Raw genomic sequence first — 24,669 nt, 5'->3', positions numbered from 1 at the left:
TATTATGTGTTAGTTGTTTGTGCATAGTTTATGCGTTACGATCAGTAGTTGTTGGCTGTTGATGTACCCACAACCACAACTACTAGCCATCACAGGGGTAATTTGAGTTTAAAACAATTATGAATTTTTATTTAAGTAATTTAAGTGGCATCACATGATAGCCTAATATGCAATAATTGAATAAGTTTTGTTGAAAGGTTTTGATTAAGTATAAAAGATAAATTATATAGGTATAAAAGTTGAACTTATATTTATTCGGAGAGGAAACCGTTTATATGTATATTGGAAAAAATCTATCAAGGGTAGTATTTTCTATTGAAAATATGAATGAAAAATTATATCCTTATTAGTTTTGAAAACCCTAAGTTTATTTTTTTAAAACTATGTAATATAAAATAAAAATAACAAATTCGTTAAAAAAAACTTTTGATAAATCTCACATCTATTGAATTATGATAACTATAGGTACGTATGATTTTATCTAATTTTCTTCTCTTTTTCAAATCTTCCAATCATCAACAAAATCATTAAAATCGAATTTGTCACTTGATGAGCTGAATAATGACGTCTATATAGTATTTAATATTCACAATACATATGCATGTGTCCACAGCTAATGTCTGGAGTTTGATAATTGTGATGTGGATAAGCTATCTTAATACTTTGTTTTGATTTATTTCAACACGCAACACGATCCATTCATATAGTTCACAATATTCTGCCAGCCTCGTGCCGAGTTTTTAAGCTGAGCAACATTGCTGCAAAATTTGTGTGCATTCTTTTTTTTTCAATTTTATTGAAAGAAAATCTAGGGTGTACTGATGCCATTGCATTTGATTGCAAAAAAGAGAAATAATATGTATCATTTTACATACTACTGTCGGCTGGCTACTCTTACGTTGACCATATTAAAAAAAAAAAACACATTTTGTTGCTTTCTGTTGATGTGGCATAAGATAAGGGTATTTGGATTGTAAAACTTACATCACTTATGGCCGATTTCATAAAATGATAATTATTTTAGTTTTTTTTTTTTATAATCAGCAACCCAACAAAAAACATGTATGAATATTTTTTGAAGACATTTCCAAAATACAAAATTAAAAAAAAATATCCCAGTTATCACAATTTAACCCTTTTTTGAACAATTACATGATGAAAATGTTGTTTTTTTTTTATATTAATAGATAGTTATTCGATTTTTTGACCACAGTTCATACATATTTCAAACACATCCTGTATTATTATAATCCGAGAGCACACTTTCTTTATCGGGAATCTAAGAAATGGAGGTCAAAGATACATACAGAGGGATTAAACAGCAAAATCAACATTGAAGGTAGCCTAGTCAACGAGGAACAGGAAGAGAACACTAGACGTATTCTCACTAGGAATCGTGAACTATGGAAAGCCGCTATGGATCGAAAAGGTAAGTTTTTGCTTTAAATTATTATCAATCAATTGTATGATCAAACCATATGATTGTCAACACTTATATTTGATTTAAATGTGTATTACCGCAAACAGGACTCTTTTTGTATTTTAGAATTCTTTGAAGTCTAAGGTATAAAAATACAAATTCGCTATTCCCTCTTAACACACTCACTTCACCCTTTCCTTGACTTTAACTTGCGATATAGGAACTAGGTTAAATTTAGGATTCGTAAAAAAATCGAACTCATCTGATGTAGCTGAAATTACAAAAAAGTACGCATACGCCCTAGTGACCGAATAGAAATTACTTTAATGATATTATCAATTCATATTTTAGAAAGGATTTGTAGGTACTGTAAATCTAGAAATAGAAATCATTTTAAGGCAATCATAGTCCTGACTCAAGTTGAAAAAATATCTTAAGCATTCCCTTGAGTCAAATCAGTACTCATAATCATCACTTAAGTCGAAATTTTTCTGAAGTGAAAGTCTGAAAAGGCATTTTCACTTGAGGGATTCTTCAGTTCGCACTTTTTTCACTGGTTCTTAATATCACGAAGAAGATCTGAAACACTTATTTTCTAATCGTAAATATCGTAATAAATAAATAATTAATAAATAAATAACAGTAGATAAGCCTTGATTTTTCAATTGTCAGTTAGACTATCAAAAAAAAAAAAAACTTTTATTCGTAGGAATAGGCCTTAACTGGGTTATGAAAATTGGCTCTAAATGAAATAAAATAAAATGCACGACTGGGGTCGCACGTACTTGCTCTTGCAGTTCAAAGCACTTTTATGTTAGTCTACTTGTAGATTTTAAAAGCTGGCTCTAGATTTAAAAAAAATTGATATTGGGGAAGAGCCGACATTTAGGGCATGAAAAAATTTTTTTTGTTATTTGACTTTTTTGAGAAAAAATAAAAATGCAGTTTTATTTCCACTGCTTTAAATATTACGTATACAAAGTTTAATCAAAATCGTTAGAGCCGTTTTCGAGAAATTCGCAATATCGTATTTTTTTGTATGGGAGGTATACGTTCTAAACGACATATAAAAAAACGAAAAAAAACCAACTTTCAGAATTCCATAAAAATCATCTGTACCAAATTTGAAGAAAATCCGTCCACCCGTTTAGGCTGTAGAAATGTGTACAGATGGACGCACAACCGCACAGACGCACAGACGCACAGACGTACAGACGCACGGACGGAATTGCGAGACCCACTTTTTTGAAATTCTCCATCATCGTAATGTTGGTTTTGATTAAAACCTCAAATTTTTTTTTCGCAACGAAACCAATACTTGCCCTATAGAGCAAGTAAAAAATAAATTATAGGATCTTAAAAGTAATGTAAAAAATTAGAGTTTCTTAAGATAGCAATATTCATCAGCCACCCTGTATACTCATTTAATCTTGGAAAACATTTGAATGGGAGCTGAAATTAAGCTAAAACTGCATGCCAGTTTAACCTATTAATCCCTTTCCTTTTTACTTTATGAAACAACTATTGGCTTTATGTCAATTCTAAGTAAATGTTAATGAATTCTCAGAAAAAAATCATTCCAGCAATTCATGTATTTCATTTAAATTTATGTACTCTATAATCCTACTAAAATTACTTAAAAAAGAACAAAAAAATTTAAGTCATGTTATTTTTATTTTGTTTTCGTTAAGTTGAACAAGACTAACTAAGTCTCTTATTGATTGCAACAAAAGTCATGTTTATTACCCAGAGTATCTTCCCTGCAAAACACGCACTAAATTTACTTCAATTTACTCAATTAAGCATAAGACTCCAAGTCTTTCAAAGGGGATTACAAAAAAGAAATTATTTTATATGTCTTGTTATCTCGTTGGAAACGAATCAAGCTTCATGCCATCTTTAAACACACACATATCTATCGTCTCCCATTTTTCATATATGTAACACAAACAACAACAACAAAAAAGAAAACTATGCGCCACAAGACTAATGAACGAATGTCGGAGACAAAATTACTCGTACGTTGGAAAATAAAGAGAACATGCAATTGACCTCAAATGTCAGCTGATTGTGCGCAATTTTGTTTACATTTCTTTAAAAATTTTATCATTTGTAAATAAGCTTTGTCTTATCAAGTTGAATATCTTTTGAAGACTTCATCAATATTTTCTTAGGCGGGTATCTATTTATCAATATAATATAGAACATCAATACGTCTTCTATTTTATTATTCTTCATAAGAATTTATTCTTAGTTATCAATATTTTCAATATTTTTATTTTTAGAATAGATGACGTGGCTTGAAAGTTAATTTAATATCAATCAATTGAAAAGCAATAAATTCAACAAAACCACGTAGTTCGTTCGATTTTAAAAATAGACACTTAACATCTTTAAAGCATTGGAATGTTTTGCCGTAGAAGACATTTAAAGATTCAATGTAAACATTGTGCGACATTTCTTGTTATGATGACTAAAGTAAATAAACAAAAATATTGTATACAAGAAACTAGAGATGCATCCCTACAAAATTCTGACTCAAAAAGTGCTACTCTGTAATGATGTTTTTGAGAACTTGAAACCGCACAAACAGTTCATATAATAATAAATAATTATTGACTTTAAACTTGATTTCAAGTGTATATATTTTGTTTATATTTCAGCAAGTTCTTCTTTTTAAAAATATTTATTAGTAAAAAGTTAGATTTAAACTCATATTTTTGTACTTGACGTTTTTGTATCTGTATCTACAGTTGTTTCTCAAATTATTTTATACAAACAAAAACCTTTTCTCTTCAGTGATTGTAAGCCAAAGTATTTAGTGTCTAGTCTGATGTCGCTGAAAAAAAGTATGCATACGCCTCAGTGAACCAATATAAATTATTTAAATGATATTATTAATTCATATTTTAGAAAGGATTTGTAATGGCCACTGACGAAAAGGGCAAAATTTTATATTTGAAAATATTCGGCGTTCTCGTTTTAACCCTCTGTCGGCGTACGGGTGCGAATTTGAATTCACAAGAATTTTTAAATTATCGATTTAAAAAAAATAGTGTTCGCCAAACTGTCTCATTAATGGTGAAAATATATATTTTTTTTTGATTTCGAAAACAATATTCGAATTCTTCGGAATATTCTTCTCCAATTTCATATACATATTCTCTGTATATTTTCGGGCTGTAATTTTAACAAATAAACGAAATAAAAGACGGACACTTTTAGAGTCGGGAAACCAAGATGGAAAAACCCGACTATTACAAGGAGTTCATTTATAATAATTGATATTGTTACATTATATTTCAGAAATGCTTGAGCATCAGCTGACGCTCTTTCCAAAGCCTAACTCCTACGGTACCTGGCTGATCGCTGACATCGAATGGAATCGGTATAGACCTTACGGCTGCTTCGTAAATACCGCCTTGGTGAGGAGCGGCTGGCGTCATGGATGTGCCATTCAGTGTGTTTGCTGTTTAGATGTGATATTGTTGCCTCTCCTGTCCATTTTCCTATAGCTCTTTTCAATTCGTTGTTGGCACCCACAAAGGTTGTGCTGTTGTCACTGTACATGATTTCACATCTGCCTCTTCTGGCTATAAAACGTTCTTAGCATGCTATAAATGATAGCGAGGTTAAATCGGTAACGAGATCTATATGTACGGTTCTTGTTTTGAGACACACAAAAATTGCCACCCAGCACTTGCTTCGTGTTATCTGATCGCCTTTTTTATCTTACATCTTGATCTCAAAGGGTCCTGCGTTCGTCCACAATGGACGAACGGCTTGCCTATCTGTACTCTATCTGCTGGTAGTTCAGACATCAACTGTTGCCCCAGTTTGCAGCTGTTCCTTGCACATACGACACATTTGTGCAAATAGTTCCTTAGTTCACTCCTTAGCTTCGGGATCCAGTACTTCTCTCTTACAAATTGCATCATAACCTGTACTGCACCATGTTTTGTGTTGCGGTGTGCGTGATTTGCAATTAACAATGCTAGCCTTGAGCCATTAGGAACGATTGCAGGATGGTTCATCTTGTATGAGTTGCTGCTTCTGTCTAATCTACCACCTACTCTTAATATATTCTGTACATCTAGAAGTGGATTGAGCGGTCCCAGATCACTTCCTTCTGGAAGACCTTTCCCCTTCTTCAGCCATGTTATCTCTCTACCATAGCGTTCTTCCTGTGACTTGCGCAAGAGATACGCCATTGCTCTTGCTTTTTCTGGCAAGGTTAGCACTTGTACTTTGCCTGTACGTCTCTGTATTCTTATTTTAAAAGTTGGCTTTTTGGACCAGTTATCTATGAAACGAATCATATAGCTGACTATATTGACTAACCTTTCTAACTTATTTGTATATTCCAAAAGTGGAACATTGTAACCTTTTCTCTTTAAACATTTACATAATTGTGGTTTCAATTTTACTACTATACAAACTTTAAACTCTTTCTGTACTTCTATTAATGCATCTGTACTAAGGCCTCCATCAGGCCAATCTGTACCTAAGACTGTCTCTGGCCATTCTTTATCGAGACCTGTTCCAGGCCAACCTGTACGTGGTTGTTGAAGCCACTTGGGCCCTTCCAACCATAGTTTATTGTCCGCTAACGCAGACGGATGTACACCTCTACTCAGTAAATCAGCTGGGTTTTCTTTTGTATTGACATAGTGCCAGCATTTAGCCTGTGTGTTCGACTGTATGCACGAGACACGATTGGCCACATAAGTTTTCAGGTCGCACGGAAGCTTCCTTATCCAGTGTAGTACAACTGACGAGTCTGACCATAGAAAGCATGGTGTATCTGTCCATTCCATGGAATTTCTTACTTCTAATAACAACCTTGATAGCAACTCTGCAGCTGCTAGCTCTAATCTAGGAATCGTGATAGTCCTTAATGGAGCTAAACGCGTCTTTGATATGAGTAACCTCCCTTTTACTGTACCATTTGTGTTTTCTGTACGAACCTAAATAACTGCCCGTAGCTGTACACCTGATGCACCAGTGGTGCCTAACCATCTGTCTATACGAAAATTCTCTAGGCCAATTATCCCATTCCAGTACTCTTTCCATCTTTCCTCTATACCTGACGAGACTCTTTCCTCCCACCCTGTACCTAATATCCAAATGTCTTGAATGATTATTGTGCCTATTACTGTGAGTGGGGAAATATAGCCGTTTGGGTCATAGAGCTGTGCTACGCAGCTTACCTACTACCTTTCTTTTGGTAAGAATAACTACTACTAGACGTGGTGTTTTCACCTCATAAGTGAATTGATCTGAAACAATTAGCCATTTAAGGCCTTAAATGGATGATTTCTCTTTCCCCGAAAACACCGTCGTGGGGTCAACTGTGCCAGCGTGAAGCTCTTCCATGAAACTTTTCGAGTTTGATTTCCACTTTCACAATTCGAAACCAGCTCCGTTTAATATTTCATACATTTCTTTAGCTAACTGAATGGGTTTCTCTTCGTCGGTTTCACCAGTCGCACAATCGTCCATATACCAATTTCCTTAAACTCTTCTTTAAGTGGCATTTGAACAACAAATACACCATCTTTGTCACGATAGTGGTTTTGTTGAAAGTGTTGTTCTACCAATTCTTCTTCTTCTGTCTTCTTAGAGCATGACTTGATTTCATCCATTTCCCAAAGTCTCTTCAGGAGATTATCTAACTGGTCGTTTTCTGAATATTCTACAGTCGTGCAAACATTGAATTGCTCATTGTACCTGAACAGATTTGAGCCTAGTACTACTTACCCTACCGATGTCTCCAACAAAACTGTACCATCTTCATTTTTCTTAAATACTGACTTTATGGATTTTGCGAAAAAATCTACTCCTGGATCTGCGTATTTATGTGAGTCTATGTTACCTGCTTCAACAGCCTTTGCTGTATGTGTAGGCAAAATAGGCTTACATTGACTTTCTTCTGGGAGGAACTAAAATGATTCGCTTTCATGCTCTTCGAAAGAACCTTTACTGTACCATGGCAGTATCTTTAGCATTGCTTGCCGTGTTATTGTAAACGGGTTACTATTTACGCCTACTAACTTTCCTGACACCTGTTTCGTTTGTATTTTTTAGATCTCTTCTCAACTTGTCAACTATCAGGTTAATTTGAGCTCCAGTGTCTAACATTGCCCTATATGGACCATAAATAAATCCATATCGGCTTCGATTCTTACCATTGCTGTGGGAATAGAATCTGTCCTAATTTATAAGTCGTGAACATAATTTTCATCGTTTATTGAGCAAAATTTCTTTGAAAATACATTTCTTTCTACATTTTCTTCGTTGCATCTTTTATTTTTATTCTTTATACAAATATGTTGTGTTTGGGTGCCCCTGGACATCTTGCGCAGGAAACAATTGTTTTCTTTATGCCCATTCTTTAGGCAATTCGGGCACTGTGCTCGCCTTTCGATGAAGTCTCTTTTGCCTCTAAGTGATAATGCTGCGAATCCTGGGCAATCCCAGATCGGGTGCCAGGAGCCACATACCTCGCAGGCTTTCTTTGATGCCTGTAGTCTGCCACTTTCAGTGGGCAGTGTCCTTTACTCTGCCTGTCCTTTGCCTTTCTTCTGTACGACCTGTACTGACATTTCGTGCCTGCTGTTCCGCTGTCACACTGCATAATTCTGCTGCCTGTTTGTCTATGAAAGCCAATAGTGTTGACAATTTTGGCTGCTCTTAGCTTTGCTTGGTAAAGAGTCAGCAACTGGAATTCTTCAGTCTGTACAAAAAGCTTCGCGCTTTTGATGGCATTCGCCGAAGAGCATGCTCTGTTCGTCACCATTTCTGTACTTTTAGTTTGATAATTTCTTTTTCTGTACTGGGGTTTTCTGCCCTCTTTTTTTTGTATTTCTCTATACACTTCCACTTTCTTTTAATGTTTTTATTTTTGTGTACACTTCAACTGATTTTATTGTTTTGTTTGTTTTGGTTTAATTAATTGAATATTTTTTTTGATTTTTTGGGATGAACTAACTTCCGCACTGTTTGGTTTTCACACAACGACTGAGCAGAAACAGAAGGCAGAGAGATGTAGCTGCCGCTACTCAGCATGAACATGAACACAAACTACGACACAGGTTTGTGTTATTTTCTTTCTCTGTTTTATTATATATTTTTCTTTGTGTGTGCACTTAATTGTATTTAAACTCTACAAACTCTGAAAAACTTTTTTTAATAATAACAACTCGACGGACATGCTTAACTACGTCTCGCCTATACGGAACAGTGTTGAGAACTGAATTATATAAAAGTTAGAAAAAGGTAGATTTACTAATATTATCATAAACAAAATGGTGGATGTTATTCAATACAGATACAAATACATTGACATTCTTTTGTATTGCATGTCGGTTCGAGTTCGATACATACCAAATTTGCACCCGTATTCCTTTCACGTCACAACCAAGGGATTTGTCTACAGGGGCATAATTGGAACAATGTTGTCAATTTCATGATTTGAAGCTAAATAAGTTCTGCAAATATATTGTATGCTATTATATTTTTGCAGTTTAAGGAAGCAGGAATACAAAAGTTTTGTTTATAAAGATCATTTGCTTTAAAAATTAACAAAATATAAGATTAATTTAAATTTATTAAACTTAATTTAAACAAAGCCAGAAAAATAAAGCCATAGTATCAAAAAATAATAAATAAAAGATTTATTGTAACATATTTTGAAATAGTTATTAAAAAAAAATTTGTTTGAAATTCCAACGAAAATTCAAAATGTTTTTAAATAGGTGTTAAAGTGGAAATTTCTGAATAGTTGAATGGGTTGGGGTCAAATTTTTTTTTTTGTCAAGATTTTGCTTTTCAAAATTCTGCTTTTCAAAACTCTCTCTGTTTTTCATAACTTTGTTTTACAAAATCCTGCGAAAAATAAAAAAGGTATTTCGAAAATACTATAATTATTATTTTTATAAATCAATGAATTTAAAAATATCGAGAAAAGCTTTTAATACGAGTATTAAATATAACTGTAAAAATGTTCTATCAGTTTGAAATTTTTTGAACTCTTAGAAAAATTCCTAAAAATAGAAAACACATAAAAATACCTCTAAAAAGGAGTTTTTTTTTCGAAAATTCATGTTTCAAAACACAGCGCTTGTGAATAAAATCCGTGTCAGACCCCTAATTTTTTTTCATTAACTTTTCTTTGATATAATTTCTGTGAAAAGTTTTCCCTACCCATAACAACAACCTTGTCGAAGGTTTACCTTATGTTTTTGTTTTAAAAAACCCGTCATAATTTGATTTTGTGTTTTTTTAAAGAATTTTTTTTTCAATACCTCTGTCAACCTTGCTAGTAATTATTAATTAATCTATCGATTTAAAAAAAAATAAACTTTTTACGATGTTGCTTTCAGAAAATAGTCACTTTTTTCATATTTCGTTTTACCCCTATTTAACCTATTTAATTATTTAATTTTAAAAAATTCTTTATTAGTATTCACCTTAAGGATATAAATATAAACCTTTCAAATAGCTGATGTTTATATCTCTAATATTTTATTTTTACTTTCGAATTGCAATATATTACCACGTTGCTAAAAAGTTCAGGCGTATAGGAGAGAATAGCCCCCCTTTTTCGTGGATGCAGCCATGGTTCATCGATTTAAAAAACGTTATCACGTCAAAAGCTTAAATATGTTTTACAACTTTACCTAAACTCGCGTGGGAGGAACAGAACAGAGTCCACTAGAACATTTAGTATTCTAACACATTATAAGTAGCTCATTAATCTATATCACCTGCTTCTTAGCCTAAAGGCAGAAAAACAAGATCTAGCTATTTGCATGTTATAAATTATTATAATTCATAATGGTTGCTAAAGCAAAATTAAAATTCCATTAACAAAAAATGAATTTTGTTAAATAATCTCAGTCGCCGCCGATATACGAGACTAATTGCAAAACATGATATTTTCCTGCATACGTGATTCGTGTAATGTACCTACCTTTACGCTTGCAAAAGGTATTCATTATACTACAATGAAAGAAATAAGGGTAACTTATACCTGCAAAGTGCGACCAAATCAAGGTCACTTCCGTTTACCACGCAGACAAACAAAATTCAATCAAAGAATTCAAAGGAAACATTCTTCCCTTAAAATATTTCGTCACATGATTAGTTGGTTATTCCAGCCAAACCTAGCCGAATTTAGTCGAACACATTTCATCATTGCCATGAGGATTTCGTTGTGTCGTCAGCTCAGGTAGAATGTATTAGTAGACGACAGAGGCATCATTAAACAAAATGCCATCTTAATCATCAAGGGTTGCTATAGCAACCAGCTCAGGGGATGTTTAATTTTATCCACGCATTTACAATTCCAGTGAAATTCGTCTAAAAATATTTTATGTCTAAATGCGTATGCTATTTGGGTTCTTTTTGGAAATCCCTTTTGAAAATGCATTTATGGTAGGTATTTTTGTCTGAGAATAAACCAACATATACGTGACATTGAGAGCATATACAACATAAAATGCACCAAATGACGAAAAAAATGGAAATATTTTTAACAACATTTTAGGTATAAGAAACGCAGGCAAGGCAATTGCTTCTTCAAAATATTCGTCGTATTATTTTTTTTTTGTCAGTACAAGAGGGCAATAAACTGTAGAGCGTCATCATTACATACCGGTCCGCGATGGCGATGGTGGAATCTCGTTTTTCCACTTTTGGTACATCGAGTTCCCCTTCATTTCATCAGCCCATGAAGATTGTACGCACAATATAATATGAGTACGAGTAGAAGATACCCCATCATCCATGCATTGTCTTTGGTGTTTTAGACCAAAACCATTCTCCCTCATGAAAAATTTATTTTTTCTTTTCCAAAAATTCATGTTGCATTTGGAATTCCATTTGAATACAAAATTTGTATATGTAGATGTGGGTATGTTGATATAGAGTTCTTTCTTTTCGGAGTAAGGAGGTATTTGTGTTAAGATTTTTTTTGGTGGTTTCCAAATTTTAAAAGTATCTGCGCGTATATGTATGATGTGCGTGACACGTATAATTTTTTTAGAATAAGATTTACGCTTCCACTTATAAATCACGTCATATATAAATAAATATGAGGTATAAATTATTTATTTATTTTTTTTTAATCTTTGGTTTCTGTGTCAACAAATTGATTTTTAATTCACAAAGTTGTATTTCTTCTTGTTTTTGATTGCCCAAAGATTTAACATAATTTATTTCGGTTTTAAATTATGGTAATCCAAATATCTTACGTTTAATCTAATGTTAAATTTTATTTGATTGATGATCTCAGGTTCACAGTTCGGGCAATTATTTCAAAGTTCTTCACAATAATCTTTACATAAAAAAATTTAAGATTTTTGTTAAGTTTTTTTAAATCAATTCCAAAATTAATTTAATTACATAAATAATCAAAACCAAAATAAATAAGAACAGAATCTGCAAATTTGGGTAAAATTTGAAATATTATAGGTACCAAAAATTAGTACAATCTTTAAGAATTAGAACAAATTATAAAGTTTTAGAAACTAGAGAATATTTGGGCTCATTGCAAAGACTAAGTGACGATAACGGTCACCCTGCAAGATAATAAAAGAGTGTCTTTTTATTGGAAGAAAATTGTTGGGGTACCGTTACGAAATTTGGCAATAAGATTACATTTGGCATAAGAACAAAACATTTTAAGTTAACACAATTTATTATATATGAAAGGGTTTTTTTTTGCGAAGAGGGAATTATTCTTTAAAAAGTTCCAAAAAGCCAATGATTCGTCATGGAAAGTCTCCATCGGGAACCAAAAATAAAATGAGCCTATGATTGAAAGGCGCCGAGGAAACTTATATAGGTAATATTGTTACAAAGATACAATTATTTTGGATGATAGGGTGCTTTTTTTATGAAGAAAAAAGTGAAGGTTTTAAAGTAAAATTTTATTTTTAATCCTAAAAAAAAAAACAAAAACATTTCACTCAAAATATTTGTATGTTTTCTTTTGTTTTTTTTTTGTTAAAAAAAATAGTGACAGGAATTTTGTACAAGACAAAAATAACGATCATTCTTACAAGATCGTTTTTCTGAATATGGCGTAAACTTCTCTAGCTAGTTTCATAGTACTAGTACTAGTTTCATATTTAATGAATTCGTACTGTTTTATTACGAAAATATTGCTCCCATAATTTTTTTTTTATGGGCGAAATATTGAGCCCTTCTCGCAAATTATCGTAAGCGCCAAATTTTATAATAAATTATTGACACCATATAATTGTACAATTGCTCAAGAAAACGTTGACATCAAAATTGTCTACAATAAGTCTAAAAATACAAGAAAATAAAGATTTTTTTGTAAACAAAAACATCTAAAGCAGCATGTCGCTTACGATACTTTGGCGGGAAGGGTTCGATATAGCCAGGGCCGCACAGTGATGCCTTTGGTGCTTTTTGCCGTCAAAATTCATTTGCACGGCCATTTCTGGGCGAAAAGTTAAGAAATTTGGTACACTGAATGATAGATTTTTCATTTTCAAAACAGCTAAAAAATGGGCTAAATTCATGACAAAATGGTGTCAGAACTTAGATTTAGGATTCATAGATTCATATTCTTAAAAAAAAAATAAAAAAAATTAAAAACAAAGTCCAAAAAATGACAAATTAGTAAAACACACTTTAAACCCCTTATTACGCTATTTCATGGATTTTTTTTAATTAGAACGATTTTGAAATATCTTCTTTTTATGTTTCATAAGCAAATTCAAAATATATAAGCAGTCTTTCTTGTGTTAAAAACGAATCAAAGACATTTTTCACCAAAATTTTGATTTTGGAGTTCTGCGCCCTGTGCATTTGCACATCTTGCACATATAGTAGGGCTGGCCCTGCATATACGATTACCTTAAAAATGCTGCTTTGGCATACTTATAAACAATTCTATGGACTATGCTTTTCTTTATATCTACTAAGTTGATAGTTTACAACAAAAATATGTATTTTTATATTCAAATATTCATAAATGTGTTTAGCGGCATTTATTTGTTTACACAATACCTAAGTTTTAAGTTGATTCATATTTTCAAACACCTGTAACATTGACAAAATATACCTGCATCGATATTTGCTAACTCTTTCAAATCTTTATAATAAAAGAAACAATAAACACCATTCAAGCATTAAATTTCATCAGCTGATCTTTTTGGTGGTTTCTTTTATTAAAATTCTCTTTTTTCTAGATTCGAAATTAAGCACCTCGCAAGCTTTGGAATTGAGAAACACGTGTTGACAGTGTCGTCAAACTGTGCCAAAGGCCTCCTCTCTATCTCGTAGCTATTTTTTGCTTTTTTTTTATTTATAAAACTTAGTGTACCATCAGATAAATTTTAAAACCAATACAGTCTTAGTTATTTAACTCACACACATAAACTCTTTGTAGTTAAACTCGTCTAAAACTACTTTTTGAGAACGTTCATTTCTCCTCTGCAAATTTAGCCTAAAGCAAATGCAAATTTTTACAAGAAACCTCGACTTGAACATTGGAAACACGTTTTATATAATAAAACAATTTTCTGTCAGTGTATATGTGAGCTGGGGAAAATCACAAAACTCACTTAAATCGAGTCATGTCAGCAACTTATACCTACTTTATAGCGTTCGTGTCGATCTGGACTTGAAGTAATTTTGTATACGTGCATACCTACATGCATATGTTGATAAAGAGGAGAAGTGTCTGCGTCAGCTGCTCTGATGGTGCTACTGCTTGCTTCGCCTGGTTCCAGTTCCACAACACAGGAAGGGGAGACAAACTTGATGAGCAGAGTACTTTCACATCTGTTTGGTCTTTAGTTGTATTTCTGTTTAGCTCGTTTATACCAGTTAGCAAAAATTTTGTATCTGAGTATCTGGCGCTGCTGTATTTCGTTTGGGTTTTTCGTTTGTTTGACTCTGGAAAGACTACTGCTCCTCGTTTCGTTAGGCTGATGGCTCTGTTGTAGTTCTATCTGGCTAGCTTTTCGGCTTTCTCAGCATAAGCCTCTGTACAGGCAAATTAGTGTAGTGTTTGTGTTGCACAGTCATATAGGACGCGAGAATCTACATCATAATCATCGTATATTTATTTTATTTACGAACATATCTAAGGACAGACAAGCCAGTCAGTCCTGAAGGTTTTCAGTTTTTTTTTTTTTTGTATTTGCTTCTTATTTGAGATTATATCGCCGGTTTTCGGAGACGTGCCTCTCAACAAAAAAAAATAAAAAAAAATTTGGTGATAAGATTTTATTTTTTATTTGCAAACGAATCAGTCGGTGTTTGGTGTCTCTATGATATCTTGTCATTGAAACAAGATAAGTTTTTTGTGTTGACATTGTTTTGTTATCAATTTAAGTGCGTTGCGCTATAAATTCAGTAGAAAAAAAAAAAAAACAACCTAAATAGGCCGGCTAGAGAATAGTGAAACAACTATTCGTGACTATTTTTGTATTGGTCTGATGACTTTTCACATAACAAACTTTATGAATGAAATGTTCAATAGTAAATAATAATAAAACAACAATTGGGAAAAAACTATCTATCAATGGAATCTTTGTAAGTATCTATCTTTATAGTAACAAACTAGTAAAAAAACATTGTATTTTTTATATAACATTTAATTAATAGTACGCTCAAAAGTGACATACACACAAACACATTTATATAAGTCTTGTTATTACCTTCACACTATGCGCGCCTTCACCTGTTTTCGCAGACATTCTTGCTTTCAGATTCATTCGTGCATAATGAAACAATAATATCTAATCTACCTTCCTACATGCACAACACACATACCTCATACCTATTGACTATATTATTATTAACTGTCATTAACATAATCTCTGTGTCAATTTGCGATCAAGTTTGTGAGGTAGCCATCAGTGTGAGTGTGCAAGCATGTTGATCAATTGTCACAATTCATTTACTTAATGGATATAGTATATACTTTGTTGATGATAAACTAAGTGATATTGTAATGGGCACAGAACATTTTGTAATACAATACTGATAGCAGTAGTCATTAAATGTCATTTCGATTTTGCAAATCATCAAACAAATGTCAGACTGATAAGCGAGCTTCTGGTAATGATATGTGAGTCAAAGCTTAAGATTTTGTTATCAGTCAAGGTTTAGTAAAAAATTATATTCTTATCTGACGAAGAAATTCGAGCGGAGAATGAGTTTTTTTGTTGTTGTTAAAGGAGGAGCATAAAAAAATCGGTTTTGTCCTTGAAGGGCCCTTGTAAAAATCTTCAATGAATAGCATTTTAGTACTGGAAGATATACTGATAGCCGATTTCATACAAATTTTAACAGGCTTTTAAATATTTAAATGACGTTTTTTATATGAAGCAATTTAAAAGGGCTTTATGAAATTTGCCATGAGTGTCCAATATTTTCAAATTGGTGTAACAGTCTTGCAAAACAAAAACGAAATAGTCTTCAAAGTGCGGAATTTATATCCTTGAAACCGAAAATGAATTGAAAGACCACGAACAAGAAAGTACAAATGCCATATAGGTCGATGAATATAGTACTCCAAAATTGCATATATTTGTATTTAATATTCTCAAATATTTATTTCGTAAATATTGTAAAACAGTTTTTGAAAGTATTGTTTAGTTTGTATAAAAATTTATTAACATTGTAAAACAATCAAATTCAAATTAATTAGTCGCTCACAAGCAGTCAATTTTTACTCACAGTCGTAAAACACCAAAAATAACGACCAAGCGAATAAAAGCTTGATGACACCGGAAAGGTATGCGAATGACATAACAACGCTGTCGAATTATGATGTAGAACAGTTGGAATCATCATTTTTGGTTGTAAGCTACATAGGTATTACTGCGATCATTAAAAATGTATTTTGAATGTTGGCAGCTTAGCTTTATTAGCTGGCAAGCCTTTCTACGCGTACCACCAAATTTATCGGTACCTCCCAAGATAACCATTAAAGAAAATACAATATTTTTTCTCTAAAAACCGATTTCAACTAAGCTAGGTACATTATTAAAATCTGAATAAACTCTAAACTGGGCCAACATTAGGTTGATCAACACGTTCAACAATCGTTCCAAATTGATTGAGTTGCTTTGTAGGCTCAGATATACCTTAGGTAGATGTAGCAGTAAGAATAATGTGGATAGGTTAAACAGTTCAGTATGTCGATTTCGAACGTATGTTGAACGTGTTGGTCAATCTAGAGTGGACGCAGCATATTGTCTACAAGTTTTGTCTAAATATTGTCTTAAAAAGATTACTCTTGAAAAAACCAGTGTACTTCCGATTCAAAAATATGCGAAAAAAAACAAAAATAAAAAAAAAACAAATTTTATTTTCTCATGGGTCGCAGTCGTCAGAAATAAAACCTCTGTTTTTTTCATAAAAACTTATACAAAAAAACCATCAAATCAAATGCATTCCTTTTGTTAGTTTACTGAAAAATAATAATTTTTCGAAAAGCACGTAGGTATTCATTCATTCCAAGGCTTGGACATTTTGTTTCATCTTTGTATGAGTACAATGTGTAGAGAAACTACAAACGGGAACATTTTTAATAAAATAAAGATTGTTCTAGTTTGAGTAGTCTTATCAAGTTTTCATTTACAACATAAAAAATCCAAAAGTTTATTGAATTTTCAATGTTGCGTTTTTCCCATACAAATATTAAATTTTTCACAAAGTTTATAGAAAAACCTTATCTTAACTTTATTTGAATTTACCTAGACCCTAAGTTTTGGCTCTAAGCAATTATCTCAACTCCAACCAAAGACACGGTGTTTAAAAAATTTTCTAAAATCTTACGATTGATGTATCTTTTCCTCGGAAGGTATTTGTTGGAGTTGATAATAAAAATAATTTATACTCGTAAATTAATATCAACAACATCAAAAAAATGTTTTTCAGTGATCTACATCTCAATCATTTTAAAAGTCTAATAAACATTAATGCGCGATTTTAAATGTCTTGATTTAATTAATCGATCATCGATGCAAATAATAGCGTAGTCTAGATTATGAATGGCAGACGAAACGTAATTAGAGCAATAATAACAAGTTTGCAACTAAACCTACCTATACAAATTGCAGCTGATCCCTTCATAAAGTAATTATATCTTATGCAATTATCTGTCTTTCCAGTTATGTATATTTTTTTTCTGAGCGTTATTAAAATTGTATTACACATAAGGTTAGGAATGTGATGCAGAATTGACACATCTGGGTTATTTTTTTATAAAACAATTTTTTTTATGTTAATAAACAGTCCACATCTGAATTAAAGTAGGTACGTAGATAAAATATTAAGTATTTGAATTCGCACCTGTTTTCGAAATATCAAAAAATTTAGTTTTTAATCCAAAATAAGCGGACTGGTCAAACTGATAACGCTTAACATGCAAACCTATACTGAACTATTTGAAGACTACTGAAAGTAATTTAAAAAAATAAACAAACTGAGTGAAATAAAAAAAAAATTTATTTTTAATACAAAATTAACTTAAATGAATTAAAACTTTTTCTGAGCTTTATCTATTTGTTCTTTTCTAAACCGCAATAGCACAGAAAACGTTTTTAACTCATTTAAGTCAGATATGATCATCCCAAACTCTTCGTCTCATACTTGGAGTACAAAAGTCTCCTCATTCCATTCTATGATTGACAGACTGTTAAAAGTCCCACTAAACAGGGTTAATTACCACAAGGAACTTTGTACCATCCTTCATATTGCAGCACAAAATGGTTACAAAAAACAAGTAGTTTTCAATATTCTCCGAAAAAAATCCAATCTCTATGCAATAAATGCGACGTACCCACGAAACCGGGAAAAAATCGACCAAAATTGGAGAAAAATTCCCTACATTCCGGATGTATCTGAAAAATTAATACCTTCACTTTCTTCAGCCAACATCAAACCTGCCTTCTTCAGTGATTGCACTTTACGAAAATCTCTATGCAATAATAAATTAAAACGCAAGATTGATTTCACCAAAAAAAGTGGCGTATACAAAATCTGTTGCAAGGGATGCGACGGTATATACATCGGAAAGACAGCCAGGAATCTACAGACTCGCTTTATTGAACATCAAAGATCGTCCATGCTATCTTCACCTTCATCTGGTTTATCTCAACACTTAAAGGAATCTGGACATGTCTGTTCTATCGACGATATAGAACTTCTTCACTCTTTATCTTCTGGACGAGTACTAGACAAGTACGAGATATTAGAAATAAATAGACACAAAACACAAAATATTTTAAATTGTCAAATAGACCTTTGCAACAATAGCCCACTTTTAAAATAATACCTCTTTCTAACTCAGTACCTACAATTTGTTTTAAATGTATCTTTTTAATGTTTGTAACAATGTATCTTTTTAAAAGTTAACTTATCGTTTAAAAATCAGCTGTTAAATAATTTTCTGTTTTACGTCATTCTCGTTCTTCAATTTGTCATTTAAGCTTTGCACAACTAAATAAAAAACCAAAATGAATGTATATCTAGTGCCCTGAAGATGTCCTAACCAGACGAAACGCGTCGGCTGTTTAATTTATAAAATAAATATATAAATTAAAAAAATTTAAATTTATCAATTCTTCTCAAGTCTACTATACAAAGTGATGTGCCTAACCCAGTCCCACCTGCATTTTCAATATGTAAATTTTAAATATGATTGAATAGAAAACTGATCGAAAACAAGTCTTTTGTCATTAAAATTCTTTTTATGGAAAAATTTAATAACTTTAAAGATAGACATTATCATAAGTCATAATTATTCTCTCTTGTTGGTGAATTTTAAATGCTATAAAAACTGAAACTGAAGAACAAAATCGTTAGTTTTCAATATTTATTGCCGTAGATGAAAACTTTTGATTTATTTTAATAAAACTTAGATATATCTTTTTTATTCATTTTATCTTCTTTCTAGTGTTATAATGGTTTTTTTATGATTCTTATTCATAATAATTTATATCTCTTAATCTGACTTTGCCAAATAAAAATAAATTTTCAATAAAAATATTGCTATATTTGATTACTTATTAAAATTATTTAAATTATTTTTATTAAAAAAACAAGATGCCAGTACTCTATCAAATAAATACAGACGCTGTTTAGCTAGTATCAGAATAAAGCAAAAAACAAAGCGATAGTAAATTAATCATTTTTGCTTGACATGCTAACTTAACTTGAACATTAAATAAAATTATCACTTCATCTCAAGTAAATTGAATTTACTTCTTTTTTAAATACAACTTCCCCCTACGCATCTATGTCAAACTACATGCACCATCAACATTTCCGCTTGCATTAACTCTATCAAGTTTAAGTGTATCCGTAGCTATACACGCAACAAATAAAAGTAAACCGTGGGAATTCATCCACGGTAAAAATCTAAAACAAATGTGTATACATAAACATTATTTAGGGTCTTCAAATTATTTAGGAAAAACTTAAATTTATAATGGAATGTAGGGACAAAAGGGGTAAAAACTAAAACTGGGGAAAATGAGTAAGAGGTATTTAAAAAGTATAAATAATATATTTGAGTATAGAGTTACTATAAGAAATCTTGATTTTTTTAAGTTACTAAAATTTTGTTAAGTTAATTTTAATAGCTCCGGAGAATAGTCCTTGATCAAATAAATACAAAAAACAAAAATAGTATTTGTAAATGTTGCCCCCACTTCTCCTATACGTGTTAGACTTAATTTTTCATGATGTAATAACTAACTTCAATTTAATGTTTCTCCTTATAAGATAAAACTATAATTAGATGTCTCCAATTACTCTTCATATATACTTTGGTTAACATCAAATAGAAAAAATATGCAAGTAGGTATTGTTTTCTTAACGTTTGGCTTGGTTGAGTACAGATCAAATGGTCGGCATTCCTTTATATACACTTTGTGGTTTGACATAATAACTAATTATCATAAATTGTTGTAATTTTAATGCCACTGTTACCAACCATGGAAATATTAAGGAATTTTTTAATAATTTTTAATTAAAAATAAATAAGCAACGTCAATGTCATTGGTTTATTTTTCTAGTAAAATCCAAAGAATAGCATGTCTTGGAAAATAGTTAGATACTTTTGAAATCAATGCCTTCCCAGGTATTGACATTTTACATTATACAACAATAGTAGCCAACCAAAACAAAAATTGTACGTGTATAGAAATCATTTCTCGAAATTTTTTTTTTTTTAAGTAATAGGTGCTAATTAAAATTATTTCGGTTTTTTTTTCTAAGGAAAAAAAATCAAAATATGTATTAGGTAATACAAAACAACCGAATCGAAATATTGAAACGAAATGAGTTCAGTCAAACATTCATTTAATTCTTATTAAAACAGGACAATATAAATTTATTTCATACAAAAGTGGCCAAATTAAAGCAACTCTTATGTACATGAGCTGTGTCAATAATTGTTAAAACTTGTTTCTAGTAATTGTTAACGAAAGTTTGTGTTTTTATTTTTATTTAAGTAAATACAATGAACACGTGCAGGTAGTAAAAGCTAAACCATCAGACAACAGTCGCATATCAACATGTCGATTAGGTATAAATTTGCTCCAAAAAAAATTCAGATATTATCATGGTCAGGTTTTGTCTAAATGAAGAAGTCAATGAACCCATACTGACTGAAATCAGTTCTTTTCAGACCCAGACGGAAAGAAAAAGGAGTGTTTGTTAATACTTGATTTAAAAAATGTTCGCGTTGAGATTCAAAAGGTGTTAAGTGTTTCATACTAATTTTTCCATAACATTTTTATTAACAGAAATTCTGAGAATTTGGAACTTAAAAAAAAAACACTTATGTAATTTTAATCCGCAATATTTGGAACTTAAAATTTTTATTTTTATAAACGTAAAATGCTCAAATTTTTAATTTAAAAATGAATTTTTCTAAACCTTAATATTTTTTATAAGAACAACAAATTTAAAAAAAATGGTTTGAAAAAGCTAAAGCACGATAATTGTTATGTCGCTGTTGATATTTTTCCTGTTTTCCCAACCGCCCATTTTTTTTCACCAACATAAATACGCTATAGCGTATTTATGCGAATTCATGTTTTCACAGAGACACTTTTGTGAAACTTTGCAATTGCTAAAATACCTCATTGCATTGCAATATTACGTTCTTATTTTGCAATGCAAAATTCATAACGGTTAATATTGTAGGAAAGTGGTTTTTGGTTGCTAATTAGTTTTTTGATTTTTTTGCTCTCTTAGTTTTGGTTTAATTTCCGTTTTTCGCTCAGTTCGTAGGTATAAACTTAGCGAGGAACCCGACTACCCAACTCCCCCCACCCTGAATCGAATAAAAATTAGGTAAATATTTTGTTGCTAATTTGTTACGTCAGTTTTAATTTTTTGCTCCGTTAGTTTTGGTTTTATTGGCGTTTTTCGCTCAGTTCATTAGAACTTAGCGAAGCTCTCACCTGAATCGAATGCAAACAAGGTGCATATTTTGTTTGTAATTTAATTTGTTACGGCAGTTTTGATTTTTTTGCTCCGGTAGTTTTTGGGTATTTCGCCAATTTTTTATAAACTTAGCGAATCCAAAAGAATTTTATACTTTTGCTATTTTGTTTCCGGATAGTAACGTCCATTTTCTCCGTTGCGTTGGTATTATTGTAATTTTTCGCTCAGTTCGTGTTAACTTAGCGAAGTTCATAATTAGCAAGAAAATAGCAACAAATTAATAAATTACTTCCAATTCAATGTGCGAAAAGTGCTCCGCTAAGTTTGTACTCATAAATGAACCCGATTCCTATAACTCCTAACCGTGAAGTTATAAAATTGTTTTTAACGTGTTGACGACCGACGTTAAAAATATCAACTAAGACAAAATTAACAAAAAAATGTTTTTAAAAATACTTACATACATATTAGGGTGTTCGTTATTTTTGAATCAAGTTCCTAAGTGAAAAAATTGTTTCTAAATAATAAAAAACCATTCATGTCCTGACTAAACCCCTGGCCTTAGAATAATGATTTATACCTTTTTGAAAACGTTGTTTAATGTAGATAAGAACCTCATCATTTGATTAAAGTCATGATATACCTATTTCAAATGAAAAAAAAACTTTTACCCTCTTGGGGCGCGTATGCTTTTTCACTTAAGAACTCAATTCTCGAAAAAAAAACCTAAATAACAAACTCCCTAATACATACCTATGTATATCTTTTTTTCATTTGGGATATCTCTGGTTTTTTTTTTTTGTTATTTCTTAAAAATCTATAACAACACCGCTTTAAGAAAATATTAAATGCGTACCATACTCTACATATAAGTATCGTCTAATAAATTCCCTTTTAATGTAATATAACAAATATACCTACCTAGATATAAAAAAAAAGTAATTCGATTACGTTTTGTTATGATTTTTGCCTGCGGTTATGCCTTGGGATTAAAAATTGGTCAATATAACCTTTTTTGTAAGTTGAAAAAAAAAAGTTTCCCTAAATAGAAATAAATAATAAAAGTTACAACTGAAAAAAATTCATAACAAAAACACACTTCTAGACGTAACGTCTAATTCCATAGTTTTCTGCTATGGATTAAAAAAAATGTGGCTTTTATAAATTAATTCTCAGACATACACATACCTATATAGTATATATGAACGTGTCTACACTAATTACAGCCAGCGTAACAACCCGCTTTAGGTCATGCTATGGGCCTCATATATTTGATAGAATTTTGTGTACGTATGAACGTATGTTCACCTATTTGTGAAGACAAAATTTATAACTCATATCATTAATCAATTCTAACAACAAAATATTTTATGTGAACGTGATCGAAGAACACATCACAAGCAAAACACGAAGATATTGTTCCTCACTGACGAAGCTCGTTGCGGTGTTTTTTTTTTTTTTTTTGTATTATTTTTTAACAATTCATTCTTTATACGGTGGTGTTTTGAATTGACTTTTTAATTTTCGGTTCTTGACCTTTTTGATAATTGGAATTTACAACAACAACAACAAAAAAAACCTGATGTTGATAAAGTCAATGCTGGAATATATTCATTTTGTAATTATTTTTATTTGTATTTGTTGTTTTTAAGATGGATTCCATTTTGAAATCAACAATTAGGTTAATTTGTATATTATTTTAGTCGGTACAAAAATAAAATTGGATCTGAAGTTACTTGCAAAAGTGTTTTTTTTTTTATTTAAGTGCCTTTTTTATAAAAATATGGCTTTGACGTCGTACTGTTGTCCAAAATGACATTTCTAGTTGCAAAAATCATAACTTTTGAACGCATTAAGATAATGGTGCAAAATTGAAGGAAACATCCAAGGCTATTGAAACAAAAAAACAATAAGTTTCAAAAAAATTATTTCACAGAGTGTTTTGTAATCACTGACGGAAGAAAGGTTTTTTGTAAAAAAAGGAATTACAGAAGAAACAATTGATGTTAAACTTTAAAAATTGTCTTAAGCTTTGCAAATTTTGTTAAAAATAAGAACTATGACCACCTAATTGTGCATAGGGTTAAACTTTAAAATATTGATGTTAAACTTTAAAAATTGTCTTAAGTTTTGCAAATTTTGTTAAAACACAAGAACTATGACCACCTAAGTGTTCATAGGGTCTTCCAAAATAAAATTGATCACAACAGTGGATGCTTAAAGTTAACAAACTTATTTCTTAAATTTTTAATGAAGTATTAAAATTGTATTTTTTTTTTTGCATTTAGTGGTCCATAATAATATTTTATATAATAATATTTTTAGTGAAATATGTATTTTATTTGAAACAGTAAAGGAAAAAAATAAACGGACCAAATTTTTTTTAGAAAAAAATATAAAAATTGAATGTTTAGTAAAACAACAATTTTTTTTTGGAAACCAAACAAATAGAGCAAGGAAAAAGCTCAACCACTTGCTTAATGATTTCATTTCAAATATATTGCTCTTTTGTTAAAAGTTGATTGGAATAGAAAAACTTTTTAATAAATTCAAAAAAGCTCAAAATATAATATTTGGTTTTAATACAACAAAATTGGTATGCCATTCCAAAGGAAATATAATTTTAAACATAAAAACAAAGTTTCAATCAAATTAATTGTTCCCTAAAAAAAATTATTTTCTAAAAAAAAAAAATTAAAAAAATGGAACTTTTTTACAATTAAAAAATGATTTTTTTTTTAAATTGATTATTTTGTATTAATACATTATTGGAAAAAACATTTGTGAAGTCCTTT

General features: G+C 31.0%; 2 protein-coding genes across 3 annotated transcripts in view; one reads left to right on the top strand and one right to left on the bottom strand.

Annotated features, from left to right (window-relative positions):
* LOC129909041 (innexin inx1) overlaps positions 1 to 24,669 on the top strand; it is a 118,702-nt gene that overhangs the window by 72,064 nt on the left and 21,969 nt on the right. Inside the window, exon 2 of one of the 2 annotated variants that reach the window (XM_055985988.1) lies at positions 1,214 to 1,429. The gene's annotated coding sequence lies outside the window, so the exon portion shown is untranslated. Of the gene's footprint in view, positions 1 to 1,213; positions 1,430 to 14,274; positions 14,999 to 24,669 lie in introns of those variants that run through there. The other variant, XM_055985987.1, reaches the window with a different exon arrangement.
* LOC129909521 (uncharacterized) lies at positions 1,226 to 7,065 on the bottom strand. The gene is made up of 3 exons (XM_055986596.1): positions 6,927 to 7,065; positions 5,347 to 6,200; positions 1,226 to 1,279 (listed from the first exon to the last, which is right to left on the bottom strand). Exons 1-3 carry the CDS (start codon positions 7,063 to 7,065, stop codon positions 1,226 to 1,228), a joined length of 1,047 nt encoding a protein of 348 aa, XP_055842571.1.

The sequence above is a fragment of the Episyrphus balteatus genome, chromosome 2 (genome assembly GCF_945859705.1).
Source record: "Episyrphus balteatus chromosome 2, idEpiBalt1.1, whole genome shotgun sequence".
Classification (NCBI taxonomy): domain Eukaryota; kingdom Metazoa; phylum Arthropoda; class Insecta; order Diptera; family Syrphidae; genus Episyrphus; species Episyrphus balteatus.
Note: the sequence above shows the minus strand (reverse complement) of the source record. Positions and strands in the feature narration are given on the sequence as shown.